This window comes from Glandiceps talaboti, chromosome 7 (genome assembly GCF_964340395.1).
Source record: "Glandiceps talaboti chromosome 7, keGlaTala1.1, whole genome shotgun sequence".
In the NCBI taxonomy this organism is placed as follows: Eukaryota; Metazoa; Hemichordata; class Enteropneusta; family Spengelidae; genus Glandiceps; species Glandiceps talaboti.
Genome location: NC_135555.1, coordinates 26571863 through 26589454, shown reverse-complemented (window position 1 = coordinate 26589454; position 17592 = coordinate 26571863). Strand labels below are relative to the sequence as shown.

The 17592-nt window shown below is 34.5% G+C and overlaps 1 protein-coding gene across 1 annotated transcript in view; it reads right to left on the bottom strand.

Moving 5' to 3' along the window:
• The window catches only part of LOC144438143 (sphingomyelin phosphodiesterase 3-like), a 191344-nt gene that overhangs the window by 72004 nt on the left and 101748 nt on the right, over nt 1–17592 (bottom strand). Inside the window, exons 3-4 of the mRNA XM_078127173.1 lie at nt 7579–7728; nt 6664–6817 (exon numbers count right to left, since the gene is read on the bottom strand). Of these exons, the coding sequence (XP_077983299.1) occupies nt 6664–6817; nt 7579–7728 (304 nt within the window). The remainder of the gene's footprint in view (nt 1–6663; nt 6818–7578; nt 7729–17592) is intronic.

The window sequence follows — 17592 nt, the reverse complement described above, 5'->3', positions numbered from 1 at the left end:
AGTGTATCTATAAGTTGTTGATCCAGTGTATGTATAAGTTGTTGATCCAGTGTATCTATAAGTTGTTGATCCAGTGTATCTATAAGTTGTTGATGCAGTGTATCTATAAGTTGTTGATCCAGTGTATCTATAAGTTGTTGATCCAGTGTATGTATAAGTTGTTGATGCAGTGTATGTATAAGTTGTTGATCCAGTGTATGTATAAGTTGTTGATCCAGTGTATGTATAAGTTGTTGATCCAGTGTATGTATAAGTTGTTGATCCAGTGTATGTATAAGTTGTTGATGCAGTGTATGTATAAGTTGTTGATCCAGTGTATCTATAAGTTGTTGATCCAGTGTATCTATAAGTTGTTGATCCAGTGTATCTATAAGTTGTTGATCCAGTGTATGTATAAGTTGTTGATCTAGTGTATCTATAAGTTGTTGATCCAGTGTATGTATAAGTTGTTGATCCAGTGTATGTATAAGTTGTTGATCCAGTGTATGTATAAGTTGTTGATCCAGTGTATGTATAAGTTGTTGATCCAGTGTATGTATAAGTTGTTGATGCAGTGTATGTATAAGTTGTTGATCCAGTGTATCTATAAGTTGTTGATCCAGTGTATCTATAAGTTGTTGATCTAGTGTATCTATAAGTTGTTGATCTAGTGTATCTATAAGTTGTTGATCTAGTGTATGTATAAGTTGTTGATCTAGTGTATCTATAAGTTGTTGATCTAGTGTATCTATAAGTTGTTGATCTAGTGTATCTATAAGTTGTTGATCCAGTGTATCTATAAGTTGTTGATCTAGTGTATCTATAAGTTGTTGATCTAGTGTATGTATAAGTTGTTGATCCAGTGTATCTATAAGTTGTTGATCCAGTGTATCTATAAGTTGTTGATCTAGTGTATCTATAAGTTGTTGATCTAGTGTATGTATAAGTTGTTGATCTAGTGTATCTATAAGTTGTTGATCCAGTGTATGTATAAGTTGTTGATCTAGTGTATCTATAAGTTGTTGATCTAGTGTATGTATAAGTTGTTGATCTAGTGTATCTATAAGTTGTTGATCCAGTGTATCTATAAGTTGTTGATCCAGTGTATGTATAAGTTGTTGATCTAGTGTATCTATAAGTTGTTGATCTAGTGTATGTATAAGTTGTTGATCTAGTGTATCTATAAGTTGTTGATCCAGTGTATGTATAAGTTGTTGATCCAGTGTATGTATAAGTTGTTGATCTAGTGTATCTATAAGTTGTTGATCTAGTGTATGTATAAGTTGTTGATGCAGTGTATGTATAAGTTGTTGATCTAGTGTATGTATAAGTTGTTGATCTAGTGTATCTATAAGTTGTTGATCTAGTGTATCTATAAGTTGTTGATCCAGTGTATCTATAAGTTGTTGATCTAGTGTATGTATAGGTTGTAGGTAAATCCTCCTTGTAAAAATAATCTGATATATTTTCAACTTATGAATATTTAGATACAGTTTATGCTAAAATGTAAAATTCACAATATGCTGAAATATTTTAGTACATAGTTTTAAATAAATTTCTCTATTCAGTTACTCATATATCTTAACTTACTTACTGTATCTTTAATTCTGTCCATTCAATATCAATTTAACAACTGGTCATTGTATATTATATAATACAAATATCTCACAATGCTCAGTTCTTTTAGGGTGAGCACACAAACATGAACACAGACGACCACCACTACTGGATCCTTCAATGTGCTAACAATATTGTACATTACAATTACTACACATATGGATCCATATTGTTGACTAGATCATATCACATAAATTAAGTACCTTCTGACACCATTATGCTACGTCATCTTTGGAAATTTTATCTTTAGATTTCAACGTTTCATACATTCACAGTTTCCAAGTTGCCTTTGTGTTGTAACATTTACATTCAACCTATTGTAATTTGTGAAAACCTCAATTCATACACATATGGTCATAGGATTATACTTGAAAACCTGCACTAGTTGTAACTGGGTACGTATTATACACAGCCAACAACAATAAATATATTCACTGAAAATTGTTAAAATATCAATAACTAGTACTTTATATTAGAAGTCTATTTTAGATCTCTATAAGTAGTATAGAAACAGGTTGAAATTGTGATTGCATTGGGGTGCTTGCTGATTAAGAGTGTAAACCCAGTTACTATTGACCATACTATATGTGTACTACTACACATATATGTATAGCCACAGGTCATTCAATACTGTTTAGGGTGTACAATATGATGATGAGGTCATTATAGCTAATTTAAACAGTTTGCAGCTAGTAGGTGTCACCTTTAGATAAACTGACATAATATTTGCCATCATTACTTTGTCATTTAGAGACTGATTTAACATGGGTTTTGTGTTCATTACATGTAGAGACTGATTTAACATGCCCCAATTGGGTTTTGTGTTCATTACATGTAGAGACTGATTTAACATGGGTTTTGTGTTCATTACATGTATAGACTGATTTAACATGGGTTTTGTGTTCATTACATGTATAGACTGATTTAACATGGGTTTTGTGTTCATTACATGTATAGAGACTGATTTAACATGGGTTTTGTGTTCATTACATGTAGAGACTGATTTAACATGGGTTTTGTGTTCATTACATGTAGAGACTGATTTAACATGGGTTTTGTGTTCATTACATGAAGATAAATTCTATCACAAATACCAAAGAAAACAACAAATTGAAAGAAATCCCGCACACTATATGGACTAAACACTTCCAACAAATTGGCAAAAATAACACTACCACACCGGATAGAATACAAGAAATAGAAACACAACTAATACAATTAGAAAATGAAATGGAAAACAATCATGAATTAAATAAACCAATAACACTATCAGAAGTGGTACAAGTGACAAGATCAATAAAAAATAATAAAGCAAGTGGACCAGACGGCATTCCAGGAGAACTAGTAAAATACAGCAACATCAAAGTTAAACAAGCACTGACACAAGTATACAACAATGTACTAGATACAGGAATCTATCCAAAAATATGGAATACCAGCGTTATAACCCCAGTACACAAGAAAGGAGACAGGACAGACACAAACAACTACAGAGGTATTTCAGTTGGTAATGTGATAGCTAAATTATTTAGTATGATCATTAACAATAGAATATCAAATTATCTGGAAAGAAATAACATCATCCACCCAAACCAAGCAGGTTTCCGACGCAAACATAGAACTATCGACCATATTCTTACACTGCACACTATTATAAAGAAATACCATTCAAGAAATAAGAAAATCTACTGTTGCTTTGTAGACCTCAAAAAGTGTTTTGATACAATTTGGAGGAAAGCACTACTCTATAAATTACTATGTAACAACATCAACGGAAATGTATACAACATAATGAAAAACATGTACACCAATATGAACTTCATCGTGAAATTAACTGACGTGATAACAGAAAAGTTCCAAATTGATAATGGAGTTAAACAAGGCTGTCCACTAAGCCCGACATTGTTTAATATCTTTGTAAACGATTTCACTACCGGACTCGCAAACATTGAAACAAATGCACCAAAGCTTAATAACAAAACAATCAACAGCCTGTTGTATGCAGATGATATTGCATTGATGTCAACATCCTATGAAGGAATACAGAATGCACTGGACTACCTTCATCGATACACAACAGACTGGCGATTGCAAGTAAACACAAACAAAACACAAATAATGGTATTTAGAAAATCAGGATGCAAACAAGATACAAGACAATTCAAATGTGGCTTGGAAGAAATAAAAACTACAGAACAATACACATATCTCGGTGTAACATTCAAGACAAATGGCTCTATGAGCTCCACAGCAACCAGATTGTCAGACAAAGCCAGCAAAGCTGCAAGAATCCAGTCACAGATATATTCGACAAAGATAAACAGTACTAAGATAAAGGAAAAACTCATGAATACAACACAGCTACCTATCCTGACATATGCTGGCGAAATATGGGGTGTTCTCCAAAATCAAACAACTTGGGACAAAACAGAGACAGAAAAATTCCATCTACGTTTTTGTCGCCAAATATTAAATGTCAGCAACAGAGTGAGCAAAATAGGATGCAGAATGGAACTTGGGAGAGAACCACTGATTAGTAGAATATACTACTCAGCAATAAACTATTACAAATACCTCAAGACATTAGACAATAACAACTTAGCCTATTATGCAATGAATGACATGGAGAACAATGATTACACAGGTTCATGGCTAACTACCTTTGAACACAATTTACCATTATATAACAGCAAGAATATCAACAATTTAACAAAACAAGAACTATTATATACAACTCAATTAGACAATATTATATCAATCAATGGAATGAAAATAACAAAAGGGAAAACTCTAAGTTACGTACATACAACAACTTCAAAAATTCCCTGGAACAAGAAGAATACATTAAAGTAATGAACAATAAACAACACATCAAAACAATAGCCAAATTTAGATTAAGTTGCCATCAACTTGCCATTGAGAAGGGTAGATATACAAAACCAAAAACACCAGTAGAAGACAGACTATGTACACATTGTAAAGAAATAGAAGATGAAAGACATCATCTAATTCATTGTAAATTATATACAAAACAAAGAGAAAAAATGTTTAGTATTATCACTACCCTCAACTCAAACTTTATAAACTTAGATAGAGGAGAGCAATTTAGATATATACTACAATCAAAACATAAGGATATTATAACCGCTCTCTACATATACCTGGATGATACATGTAGTCAATAGACACACACTAGAACTACTGTATATTTTAATATTTATATTTCATAGATCATTATTAACTTTATTTTGTTTAAATACCAAATTAGAAATGTAAAATTTTCTAAACGGCTAAAATAAAGTGTTATCTTATCTTATCTTATCTTGTAGAGACTGATTTAACATGGGTTTTGTGTTCATTACATGTAGAGACTGATTTAACATGGGTTTTGTGTTCATTACATGTAGAGACTGATTTAACATGGGTTTTGTGTTCATTACATGTAGAGACTGATTTAACATGGGTTTTGTGTTCATTACATGTATAGACTGATTTAACATGGGTTTTGTGTTCATTACATGTAGAGACTGATTTAACATGGGTTTTGTGTTCATTACATGTAGAGACTGATTTAACATGGGTTTTGTGTTCATTACATGTAGAGACTGATTTAACATGGGTTTTGTGTTCATTACATGTATAGACTGATTTAACATGGGTTTTGTGTTCATTACATGTAGAGACTGATTTAACATGGGTTTTGTGTTCATTACATGTAGAGACTGATTTAACATGGGTTTTGTGTTCATTACATTTAGAGACTGATTTAACATGGGTTTTGTGTTCATTACATGTAGAGACTGATTTAACATGGGTTTTGTGTTCATTACATGTAGAGACTGATTTAACATGGGTTTTGTGTTCATTACATGTAGAGACTGATTTAACATGGGTTTTGTGTTCATTACATGTAGAGACTGATTTAACATGGGTTTTGTGTTCATTACACATAGAGACTGATTTAACATTGGTTTTGTGTTCATTACATGTAGAGACTGATTTAACATTGGTTTTGTGTTCATTACATGTAGAGACTGATTTAACATGGGTTTTGTGTTCATTACATGTAGAGACTGATTTAACATTGGTTTTGTGTTCATTACATGTAGAGACTGATTTAACATGGGTTTTGTGTTCATTACATGTAGAGACTGATTTAACATTGGTTTTGTGTTCATTACATGTAGAGACTGATTTAACATGGGTTTTGTGTTCATTACATGTAGAGACTGATTTAACATGGGTTTTGTGTTCATTACATGTAGAGACTGATTTAACATTGGTTTTGTGTTCATTACATGTAGAGACTGATTTAACATGGGTTTTGTGTTCATTACATGTAGAGACTGATTTAACATGGGTTTTGTGTTCATTACATTTAGAGACTGATTTAACATGGGTTTTGTGTTCATTACATGTATAGAGACTGATTTAACATGGGTTTTGTGTTCATTACATGTAGAGACTGATTTAACATGGGTTTTGTGTTCATTACATGTAGAGACTGATTTAACATGGGTTTTGTGTTCATTACACATAGAGACTGATTTAACATTGATTTTGTGTTCATTACATGTAGAGACTGATTTAACATGGGTTTTGTGTTCATTACATGTAGAGACTGATTTCAGAGTCTTGGCCATAAATCTATGTCTCATATGTTTTTTATGTAGACTTTCTCACAGTCCTCTAAGCTTCGCATAAATAGCTTAAACTTGGGTTGTTTTGTATATATCTACTGCATAATTGTACTCATATACTAGTATCCCTAGCCCTGTACTGTGTGCCCAGGCCTCATCGATCACATAGAGCTAATATTTTGTTGATGTGTTAGGCGAAGCTCTGAAAAGCTCGAAGCTTCGCCTAACACATCAACAAAATGTTAGCCCTATGTGATCGATGAGGGCGCACAGTACAGGGCTAGAGATACTGGGATACTAGTATATGAGTACAATTATGCAGTAGATATATACAAAACAACCCAAGTTTTAGCTATTTATGCGAAGCTTCGAGGACTGTGAGAGCTATAGAGTCTAATTATTATGATGTGAGATATAATAAAGTTACCTTTGCAAACCTTCAGGTGTTGCTACTTCATCTTCGTATATCATATCTTGGTTGAGTTCTGTACCAACTGTCCAGCTGTGATCCAAACCTGGAGTTACCCGACATGGATCTGAATACTGAGTGAATAGTGGATGACTCCAGTTTGCCATATCACCTAATATGATAAAATATTGGTCTTTCTACTTACAACCATTTCAGACTGTATACAGATGTATTTTATTAAATTCTACTTTAAATCAAGGGGTAATCACTATAATTACACTTACCAGGTGACATTGTATCACTTTAAATCAAGGGGTAATCACTATAATTACACTTACCAGGTGACATTGTATCACTTTAAATCAGGGGATAATCACTATAATTACACTTACCAGGTGACATAGTATCACTTTAAATCAGGGGGTAATCACTATAATTACACTTACCAGGTGACATAGTATCACTTTAAATCAGGGGATAATCACTATAATTACACTTACCAGGTGACATTGTATCACTTTAAATCAAGGGGTAATCACTATAATTACACTTACCAGGTGACATTGTATCACTTTAAATCAAGGGGTAATCACTATAATTACACTTACCAGGTGACATTGTATCACTTTAAATCAAGGGGTAATCACTATAATTACACTTACCAGGTGACATTGTATCACTTTAAATCAAGGGGTAATCACTATAATTACACTTACCAGGTGACATTGTATCACTTTAAATCAAGGGGTAATCACTATAATTACACTTACCAGGTGACATTGTATCACTTTAAATCAAGGGGGTAATCACTATAATTACACTTACCAGGTGACATTGTATCACTTTAAATCAAGGGGTAATCACTATAATTACACTTACCTGGTGACATTGTATCACTTTAAATCAAGGGGTAATCACTATAATTACACTTACCAGGTGACATATTATCAAAATGAAAATCACCACACAGCACATCAAATGCCACAAGATCCTCAAGTACACAGTTTGGTTTATATTTGGATTTAAACTCCTGTAACCACTTGGACACTTTGTTCAGCTGATTCAATCTAATAAAACTCTTTTCTGCAAAAAAAGATAAAAATGATAATTACTAATTAATTATGACTGAGTGGTTATTTAATATTGATAACAAAAACTGGCATGCAGATATCTAGTAGATTCTTCACCTGAACTAACTAGTTTTTATCCTTTGAGAAATACTTTTGTGTTAAAGTGATTTTTCTTAGGAGAGCACTAATTAGTAAATGTTGTGTCTCTCAATCACTGTATTGAGAGTGCGCACAATTTCAAAGTTACTTGCTCAAGTAAATGCATGTCTATAACCCTGTCCCCACATAAATTCTGAACCTGTTTGGATTTGAATCGAATCCAGTTCTCCTGTCCCCATATGCCCTTAAATCGGTTGTAAATCGATTTAGTTGAACCGGTTCGAAACTACCTCAGGGGGATGGTTTCGATTCTGTTCAAAGTAAATCGGTTTGGAACAGGTTTAACTTGTTGTAGTGAGGACAGGAAAAACTGACTTAGAACCAATTTAACTTGAATTGGTTCAATGTCCATTACCCACAGCTGTGCACTTGAATCTTGACCTCCAGGTTAAATTTTGCAAGTTACATGCTTTGTACGCCGACACCTTCACTTTGGAACACAACTGGAATACGTGAAGTATTATCCAGCACAAGATGGCATCGCCTGAGGATGGAATGTTCAGCAATAAATGAGTGACAAAAACAATCACTTGATTGCTATAAAAACCTTTATTTTATTATGGATTCATCAACACCTAAAAAGAAGTCTTTTTGCCGATTGCAATACTTCTCAAATTGATAGAGACTTCTTTCCCATTTGCCGGTAGTTGTCACAACCAGAAATGATTGTGTAGTATTTGATGAACTGGCATCAATTATGTTTAGCCCCACGGACTGGGCACAACTTTCTACTTGTTACATGTTCATTCAATTGTGTATAAATCCACATTGTTATCTTCGCAATATATGTGATCATATTTTTTGTCATGTACACTTTCCCAGTCTAAGTTCTGTCATTCTTTTTTGGTGAAAATAAAATGAGTTATATATATTTGGCTGTTGCTATGGGCATGGTCTTGTTGCTAGGCATATTTACTACTGTAACATTTTTTGAATGTTTATTCAATTTTGTATAAATCCCTGTTATCTTCACAATATATGTGATCATTTGGCTGTTGCTATGGGTGTAGTCTTGTTGCTAGGCACATTTGCATACATTTTTTGAATGTTTACTCATTTGTCTTCCTATTCCTGTTATCTTTGCAATATATGTGATTATTTGGCTGTTGCTATGGGTGTGGTCTTGTTGCTAGGCAAATTTACATACATTTTTTGAATGTTTATTCAATTGTCTATTAAACCCTGTTGTTATCTTTGTGAAATACACCATTTGGCTGTTGCTATGGGCGTGGTCATGGTTGCTAGGGTATTTGCATACATTTTTTGAATGCTTACTTACCTACCAGATGATGTTATTTAACGAAAATGTACTGCCATTTGGTTGTTGCTAAGGGCGTGGTCATGGTTGCTAGGGCCAATTTTGTCAAAATGTTTTGAAGAAAATCTGCAGAATAACACTTTCAGAAACATCTCACAAAGTTTCAGACTCATTGACCAAGTGCTTTTTGAGATAAAAATTTTTGACCAAAAATGAACATTTTTACACCTAATTTGCACTCATGGAATCATTGTATGCTTAGTATTTCTTTGTCCATACATCCCTAGATGCATTTCAATTAAATTTCAGCCCAATCTGCTCAGCAGTTTTGGAATTATAGATTTTTAACCAAAAAGACACATTTTTAGCCCTAATTTGCATATTACTGATGGAATCATCATGTCATGAACAAATCTTACTTTACACCCCCTTAAGAATGTTCCCACCAAATTTCGCACCAATCTGCCCAGTAGTTTCTGAGTTTAAGTTTTTTGACCAAAAATCACATTTTTATACAATCAATTTCATTTGAACAATTTCCCAACTAGACACCAGAAGTAACATGACCACCAAATATCAAAGCAATCAGTCCAGCAGTTTTGAATTTAAGTTGTTCACACACACACACACACACACATACACACACACACACACACACACACGCCGGGCGATGCCTATAGCACTACTGAACCTCAGTTCATGGCAATATGTGTGATATGGTGTACACAATACGTGTGAGATGGTGTATTCAATGGCAATACGTGTGATATGATGTACTCAATGGCAATACATGTGATATGATATACTCAATGGCAATACATGTGATATGATGTACTCAATGGCAATACGTGTGATATGATGTACTCAATGGCAATACATGTGATATGATATACTCAATGGCAATACGTGTGATATGATGATATACTCAATGGCAATACGTGTGATATGATATACTCAATGGCAATACGTGTGATATGATGATATACTCAATGGCAATACGTGTGATATGATATACTCAATGGCAATACGTGTGATATGATATACTCAATGGCAATACATGTGATATGATGTACTCAATGGCAAAACGTGTGATATGATGTACACAATACGTGTGATATGATATACTCAATGGCAATACGTGTGATATGATGTACTCAATGGCAATACATGTGATATGATATACTCAATGGCAATATGTGTGATATGATGTACACAATGGCAATACGTGTGATATGATGTACTCAATGGCAATACATGTGATATGATATACTCAATGGCAATACGTGTGATATGATGTACTCAATGGCAATACATGTGATATGATATACTCAATGGCAATATGTGTGATATGATGTACACAATGGCAATACGTGTGATATGATGTACTCAATGGCAATACATGTGATATGATATACTCAATGGCAATACGTGTGATATGATGTACTCAATGGCAATATGTGTGATATGATGTACTCAATGGCAATATGTGTGATATGGTGTACTCAATGGCAATACGTGTGATATGATGTACTCAATGGCAATATGTGTGATATAGTGTACTCAATGGCAATACGTGTGATATGATATACTCAATGGCAATACGTGTGATATGATATACTCAATGGCAATACATGTGATATGGTGTACAATATACGTGTGACATGGTGTACACAATACGTGTGATATGATATACTCAATGGCAATACATGTGATATGGTGTACAATATACGTGTGACATGGTGTACACAATACGTGTGATATGATATACTCAATGGCAATACGTGTGATATGATGTATTCAATGGCAATACGTGTGATATGATGTACTTAATAGCAATACATGTGATATGATATACTCAATGGCAATACGTGTGATATGATGTACTCAATGGCAATATGTGTGATATGATGTACTCAATACGTGTGATATGATGATATACTCAATGGCAATATGTGCGATATGGTGTACTCAATGCCAATACGTGTGATATGATGTACTCAATGCCAATACGTGTGATATGATGTACTCAATGGCAATACGTGTGATATGATGTACTCAATGGCAATACGTGTGATATGATGTACTCAATGGCAATACGTGTGATATGATGTACTCAATATGTGCGATATGGTGTACTCAATGGCAATACGTGTGATATGATGTACTCAATGGCAATACGTGTGATATGATGTACTCAATGGCAATACGTGTGATATGATGTACTCAATATGTGTGATATGGTGTACTCAATGGCAATACGTGTGATATGATGTACTCAATGGCAATATGTGTGATATGGTGTACTCAATGGCAATACATGTGATATGATATACTCAATGGCAATACGTGTGATATGATATACTCAATGGCAATACGTGTGATATGATATACTCAATGGCAATATGTGTGATATGATGTACTCAATAGGTTACTTGCTAAATAATGTGATTGACATATGTCAACAAAGTACATTCAAAAGATATATGTACAATGTCTTTGTTTTGAAAATGTTATAAGCCTGGTAACCAAGGGAGAGAAGTCTAGTTAAATTTATATAAAACAAGTCTCTTCTGACCCATGACATCACTGTCGGTCTAATGGTAATATGAACTGAAAAGCAAAAACCACTTGATAGCAGTTTACAGAAAGGATTCAAATCACACATGTATAACGACAAACATTTCAGTGCCAACTAAATTCAAAACGGTTTGGAACCCCAATTCAACATTACAGTACTCATCAGTTTCAAAACACTTTAAATGATATCAAAACTGACGATCTACAAGAAATTACAGGAAACACTTGTACAAAGACGAATTGGAAAAATACTTTCACACTATCAAATACATATACATTTAGATAATAAATAGAATGGCAAACCAATGTAAAAGGGTCATGTTTGCTGACAAAACATGTCTTAACCAGTTTAAAAATATTAGTGTCGATATTGCTTTAAAAGTTTTTGACTGTAAGATTACTCCCATTTTAATGTATGGATGTGAGGTTTGGGATTTTCATGAGGGTAATGATATTGAAAAAGTCCATACGTCATTTTGTAGATATATATTCCAAGTGAACAATACAACATGAAATTATGCTGAGCTGGGTGAATTGGGTAGACACCCATTATGTACTTACAGGTTCCATCGTATCAATAAATATTGGCTTAAACGATAATGACATTTACATAAAAACAATCTTACAACTAGTATGCATTCGTTTGCAAGCAAAAGCGTAGTTCCAGGGCACAGTAAGGTAAGAACAAGGATGAAGGCTCTGTCTGAGTTAGCATCTAACAAAAATAAGGAAAAGTCATCGAGGACCTCCGTCAGAGAGATACATGCTACATGCAACACCATGTACCAACAACAAGCACATAGTAAAAGCATGATTTTGATTAGACAGTTTTGTAAAAATAAACATAATGTCTTCTGTCAAATTAGTTAGTTTTTGGTAGTCGTGTCTTTGCTGATATGACGTACGTGCCACTGTCCACGTATATGTATGTACGTATCTCTGTAAATTGCTGTTGACATTCATTTCACTCAGAACAACACAATAAAAACGTCTTGAATTGTTCACAATAGTTTAAATAATATTGATGTCGACAGACGTCATTGACAAACAAATTTGTCACTAGACAAAAACTAGACTCGATTGGTATATCGCTACCACGTAGTAGTCAAGTACGCTCGACTTCGGCCGGGAGGAGTAAGTTTACACGTGGAAGCACGTCATGTGATAGTATGTTGGCGAGTCTATGCCGATTGCTTTTGGTAAATACAGATGGATTTCGTAAATAGGACAAATTTAATATTCATCATCAAAGAGCTTTAGCCGTTCATACATTCAAGGGGTGTGGATAGAAAATCATTGAAAGATCTTGAACACAAGAAATCGCATACTTGTAGAGTGCAAGGTCACCGGAAATACCGTACTTTCCGTACATGTAGTTTTGACTTGCACTTGTGAATTTAAATTTTGCTATCCGTTAAAAACAATTTTCGCGCTTTCAAATTTGTGTTACGATCAAAGCAACCAAAATATGAATCATTGAAATTTGAATGCGTAAACACGTAACCTTTGGACTCAGCATTTAAACCTGACCCCTCAACTCCACAACTTTTAGTACAGTACCACCTCCAACACGATATTGTCAGCTATCAAAAGTTTTTAGCTTACGCAAATAGCGACGGAGGTAGGGGGTCCCACACGACTCGCGTTTGCTGCAATGCATGCTGGGAAACCCGAAAGAAAACTGCGTGGGGACCCTCTATAGAGTTGTAAACCTTACAGGGCACCCTGGAACTAATTACAATATCAGATGGCTGAAAAAGGGTACAAGTGTTGGGCACTAAAATTAAACAAGCGACCTATCGGTCAGAATAGCTCCGCTGTTTTTTTTTTATTTTATTTTTTATTTTGGTGACATGTAGAAGTGGTTCAGTTCTTCAGCTCTTTACTATGCAGTTTTGTTTTAGCGATGCAATAAAGTGGTTAGTGGTTTCATATGATGTCTCACTATAAAACACATTTTACACAGAAGTTGGTAATGTATTGTACTTTTATACCATAGTCACCATTTTATAACAAAAATCTACTGTTATGAAAAATTGCACAAAATCTCAGGGAAAAAATGATTGGGAAATGCACACAAGAAAAAGAAGAAAAAAAGAGGATAAATAATTCCAGTGTCTTACAGCTTTAACCCTGGAAAATTTTAATGATGAATGAAATAAACTAGGAATCTAAAATAATTTTGAGGCAATTTGAATTTCAATTTTCTAACAAATTTACCAAGTCAACAACATTCAACTTGTACTAGTTGTAGTAGATATATATATATAGGGAAGAAATGTATTAATCGCCATCTTAGTTTCCGTACGGCGACAATCCCCAAGTACCCGAAAGAGAGTCATTCTCAGCCAACAGGGTTCGACACTGGAGTAAAAGTCACTATCCCACAGGACTAGTAAAATTGATAACGTAGTAGTCCTGCAAAAAATTTGGTGGTCCTATCTTTAAGTGCTTTCGCTTGTTCACTTAGGCTCTTCATCTCTCTTAGTTTTTGCTCTACTTCTAATTCACTTTTCCAAACCCCATATTTATTTCAAACACTGTTGTAATTGAACTGTCTATTTCGTTGTAGTTGTTTGTGCATCATCAACTCCTTACTGTAATTTTATTCTCTTTTTTATGTTTTGGAGCTTCTTCTCTTTTTTCTGTGAGTAGTTTGTCTTAATTGGGGGGGGGGGGGGAGGAGTAATAAGATGTTATGTGGTCTTATTTCTAGCTTAAATACTACATAACATTTCTGGTACACATTGATCTAACTATTGCATTTTTAAAAGACAAAAAATTACCTTCCCATAGAGCAAGTCTTTATAGTGTTGTCCTTAGTGCATATTAGAATGTATTTACAACATAAAAATAAATAAATTTGAAGGTTACCAGCAGTTACAGCAAAATTTTGTTACTAATTACATGTACAAGTCACTTCGTCTATTTTCGTGTCTATGTACTTCCGGGTTGACATAAACGTTAAACGTGATACAGTCGGCCCTATAATTACTAAGAAATGACAAAACTGTTCGCAAAATAAAGTTCAGGATTTTAATTTTTCAAACTGAATACCAAAACATGAACACGGAACACGGAACACGGAATCGTGTCAGTGCATGGATGTATTAGTGATGTATCTAAGTGTTACTAAGTAAGTTAGCAGTTTCATTGTAGGCTGTAAGTTGTACCGGTAAAAAAAACGATCATCACATCATGTAGGAAGTACAAAAACATAGAACACGTTGTTTTCTTGCTGAATAAACTCACTGAAATAACAACACGGTCAAATTGCGTCTTCGATTTTGACAGCCACCATGAGCTTCACTAGTTCCGTTGAACGTGGCCGGGCGAACGCCGACATCCAATTTGTACAGCGTTTTTACAAAGGGAGCTCGTCAATAACCTACTGAATAATTAACTCAGAAACGTAGTTTTAAATACTAACTGATCTAAGAATTACTGTTCAGAAAGACTACGCATCCGTACATAAATACGAATTCATGCGACAAAGATTTCAACTTTACTATTTACTTGTTACAGTGTAGAGGACTTATTATACACATATCATCGTACAACTAATTTTATTGGCTATAATATTAGCTACATTTGAAAGGTCTCACTTGATTGGCTCATCGTTCGCTATTCCCGTTTTCAAGAGACACCCCGCCAGAATAAAGTGCCACGTAGCACAGCAATGGCGCGAGATCGTCTGTTGGGCGACTTTCCCACCGGGTGTGCTTTTCGAAAACTACACAACACATGCTTTTATGACACGGAATCATAGAAAATCTACCCCGTTTCCAAACTAACCGTAATTTTATCGCGAATAGACAACCGGAGTTGGTCAAAATAGCAAATTAAAAATCAAATGAATTTTACTATGACCGTGAATTCATCATATAGCCGGTGGTTTGAATTCAGAGCTCCCTGATATACCTATCGAAAAGTCACTATCCCGTCGGACTACCTAGTAACCTTTACTGGTACATGGTCCTTATAGAAAGTTACTAGACTCGCGGGATAGCGGACCAGCGTATGTCGAACCCTTGCCATACGTTACAGCATAGACCCTCCTGGTTAGTGGTGTCACTCGTTCATGTTCGATTACCTTTCATAAAGAAAACACAACGAAATGGTTGAAGTGATCTTTTTTTTAATTTCTTTTCATCACAACAACAAAATCTGCGCGATCAAAAGTGTTGTAAACTAAACCAGAAAGAATTATCGGGCTGGCTAAACTTCCCGATGAACTGGAGTAAGGTCCAAGTCCAAGTAAGCCCCGATAGTACGTGAGAAAATCGTCTCAAACTAGCGATACAACTTTCAAAATATAACTTGACATGTCTTCATTTGTTAGAGTTATACAATTCAAGACGGGGTTTCACTCGAAAACAACAATTCTGTGAATAATGACACTGAACGCAGCGATTTCTCGGACGATGTTACCACTGCACTGTAAACGTATGGCTGACAACGACTTGCTTCTGGGTTAGTCCCTCGTGCATCCGGGTACTTGGGATTGTCGTCCATTACCACATCGGCAATTTTGACGCTGTAATTTTGCCACCAATATTGATCGTACAAAAACAAAACTCCATAAATGAACCACAAAGTACTTTCCCTTTCAAAATGTGGTAATTTTAGAAAGAGTATTATCGTTTTTATTGACGTCTGACTCTGTCAAAAACACTTCAGTTCAGGCATGGAAGACTTCTCACAATGATCATGAGCTATGAGGTGCATATACTGGAATGAACCATTCTGTAGGAGGGGTGGTGTGTGAATTGGATTTGAAGTTTACAAACCTTTTTCGAACAAATATTTGTCATTTGGGCGCACAATGCGTAGAATTAAGACAATAGCACATATTACATTGCTTGTTTGACGTCAATAGTGTCTTTTGAAAAGTTGCACTTTACCTAAAGTCTCGCGGACTGATTTCCAATATGGCGTCGGTCATTATGCTCATTAACATATTCATTTTTTTTTCAAATTTCAAAAAAAAAAATCATAAAAAATAGAAGAGAAGACGTGCTGACTTGAAATTAACAAATCTAAGTAAGCTACCCCCTGTGCATCAACACACCAGATATCAAAGCAATCTGACTTAAAGTTTATGAGGAGTTGATGAAAATGTCATTTTTGGAAAAAAAATCATAAAAAATTGGAAATGGCACAGATCAACTTGGCATGAACAAATCTGAATAGCCTCCCCCCAGGGAACATGCACACCAAATATCGAAGAATTCCGACTGTCACTTTCGGAGTAGATAGTGAAAATATAAAAGTTTGACAGACACCTATGATTCACTCTACTCTCTATACCTCAATACCCGCCTATACCTAAAGCTACGCTTTCAGCTTTCGCTGACAGCGGAGCTAAAAAATTGTTTTGGTTTTGGTATAATTTGGGAGATGCAAAATGTTGGTGACGAGGATGATTTTCTTTTACTATTTAAGCAAAGGTCTTTAGATATTGGCTCTTAGGAATGGTCATCAAATCTTTCTGCATCTCTAAAATTAGATACCTACAGTCTTTTCAAAAAGAATTTAATTTTAGAGAAATAGTTATCTGTAATTGGGATCAGTATTATTCGGTGAGTATTGTGCATGTTCAGAGTGTCAAGTCATAATTTGAGAGTAGAAAATGAACGTTTTGAAAACATCAGTAGAACAAGAAGAATATGTGAACTGTGTAATTTACAGCCACTGGAAAATGAATTCCATTTTTATCTTGTATGCCCAGCTAGCAGCTTATCACGAGTTCAGAAAAAAATTCCTATCCTTTTACTATGAATTCCAGACAATGACAAAATTCAAATCACTTCTGTGTTCACAAAATTTCCATACTTTCATGAATTTGTCCAAATTCCTGTTTTACAGTTTGAAATCACTTCT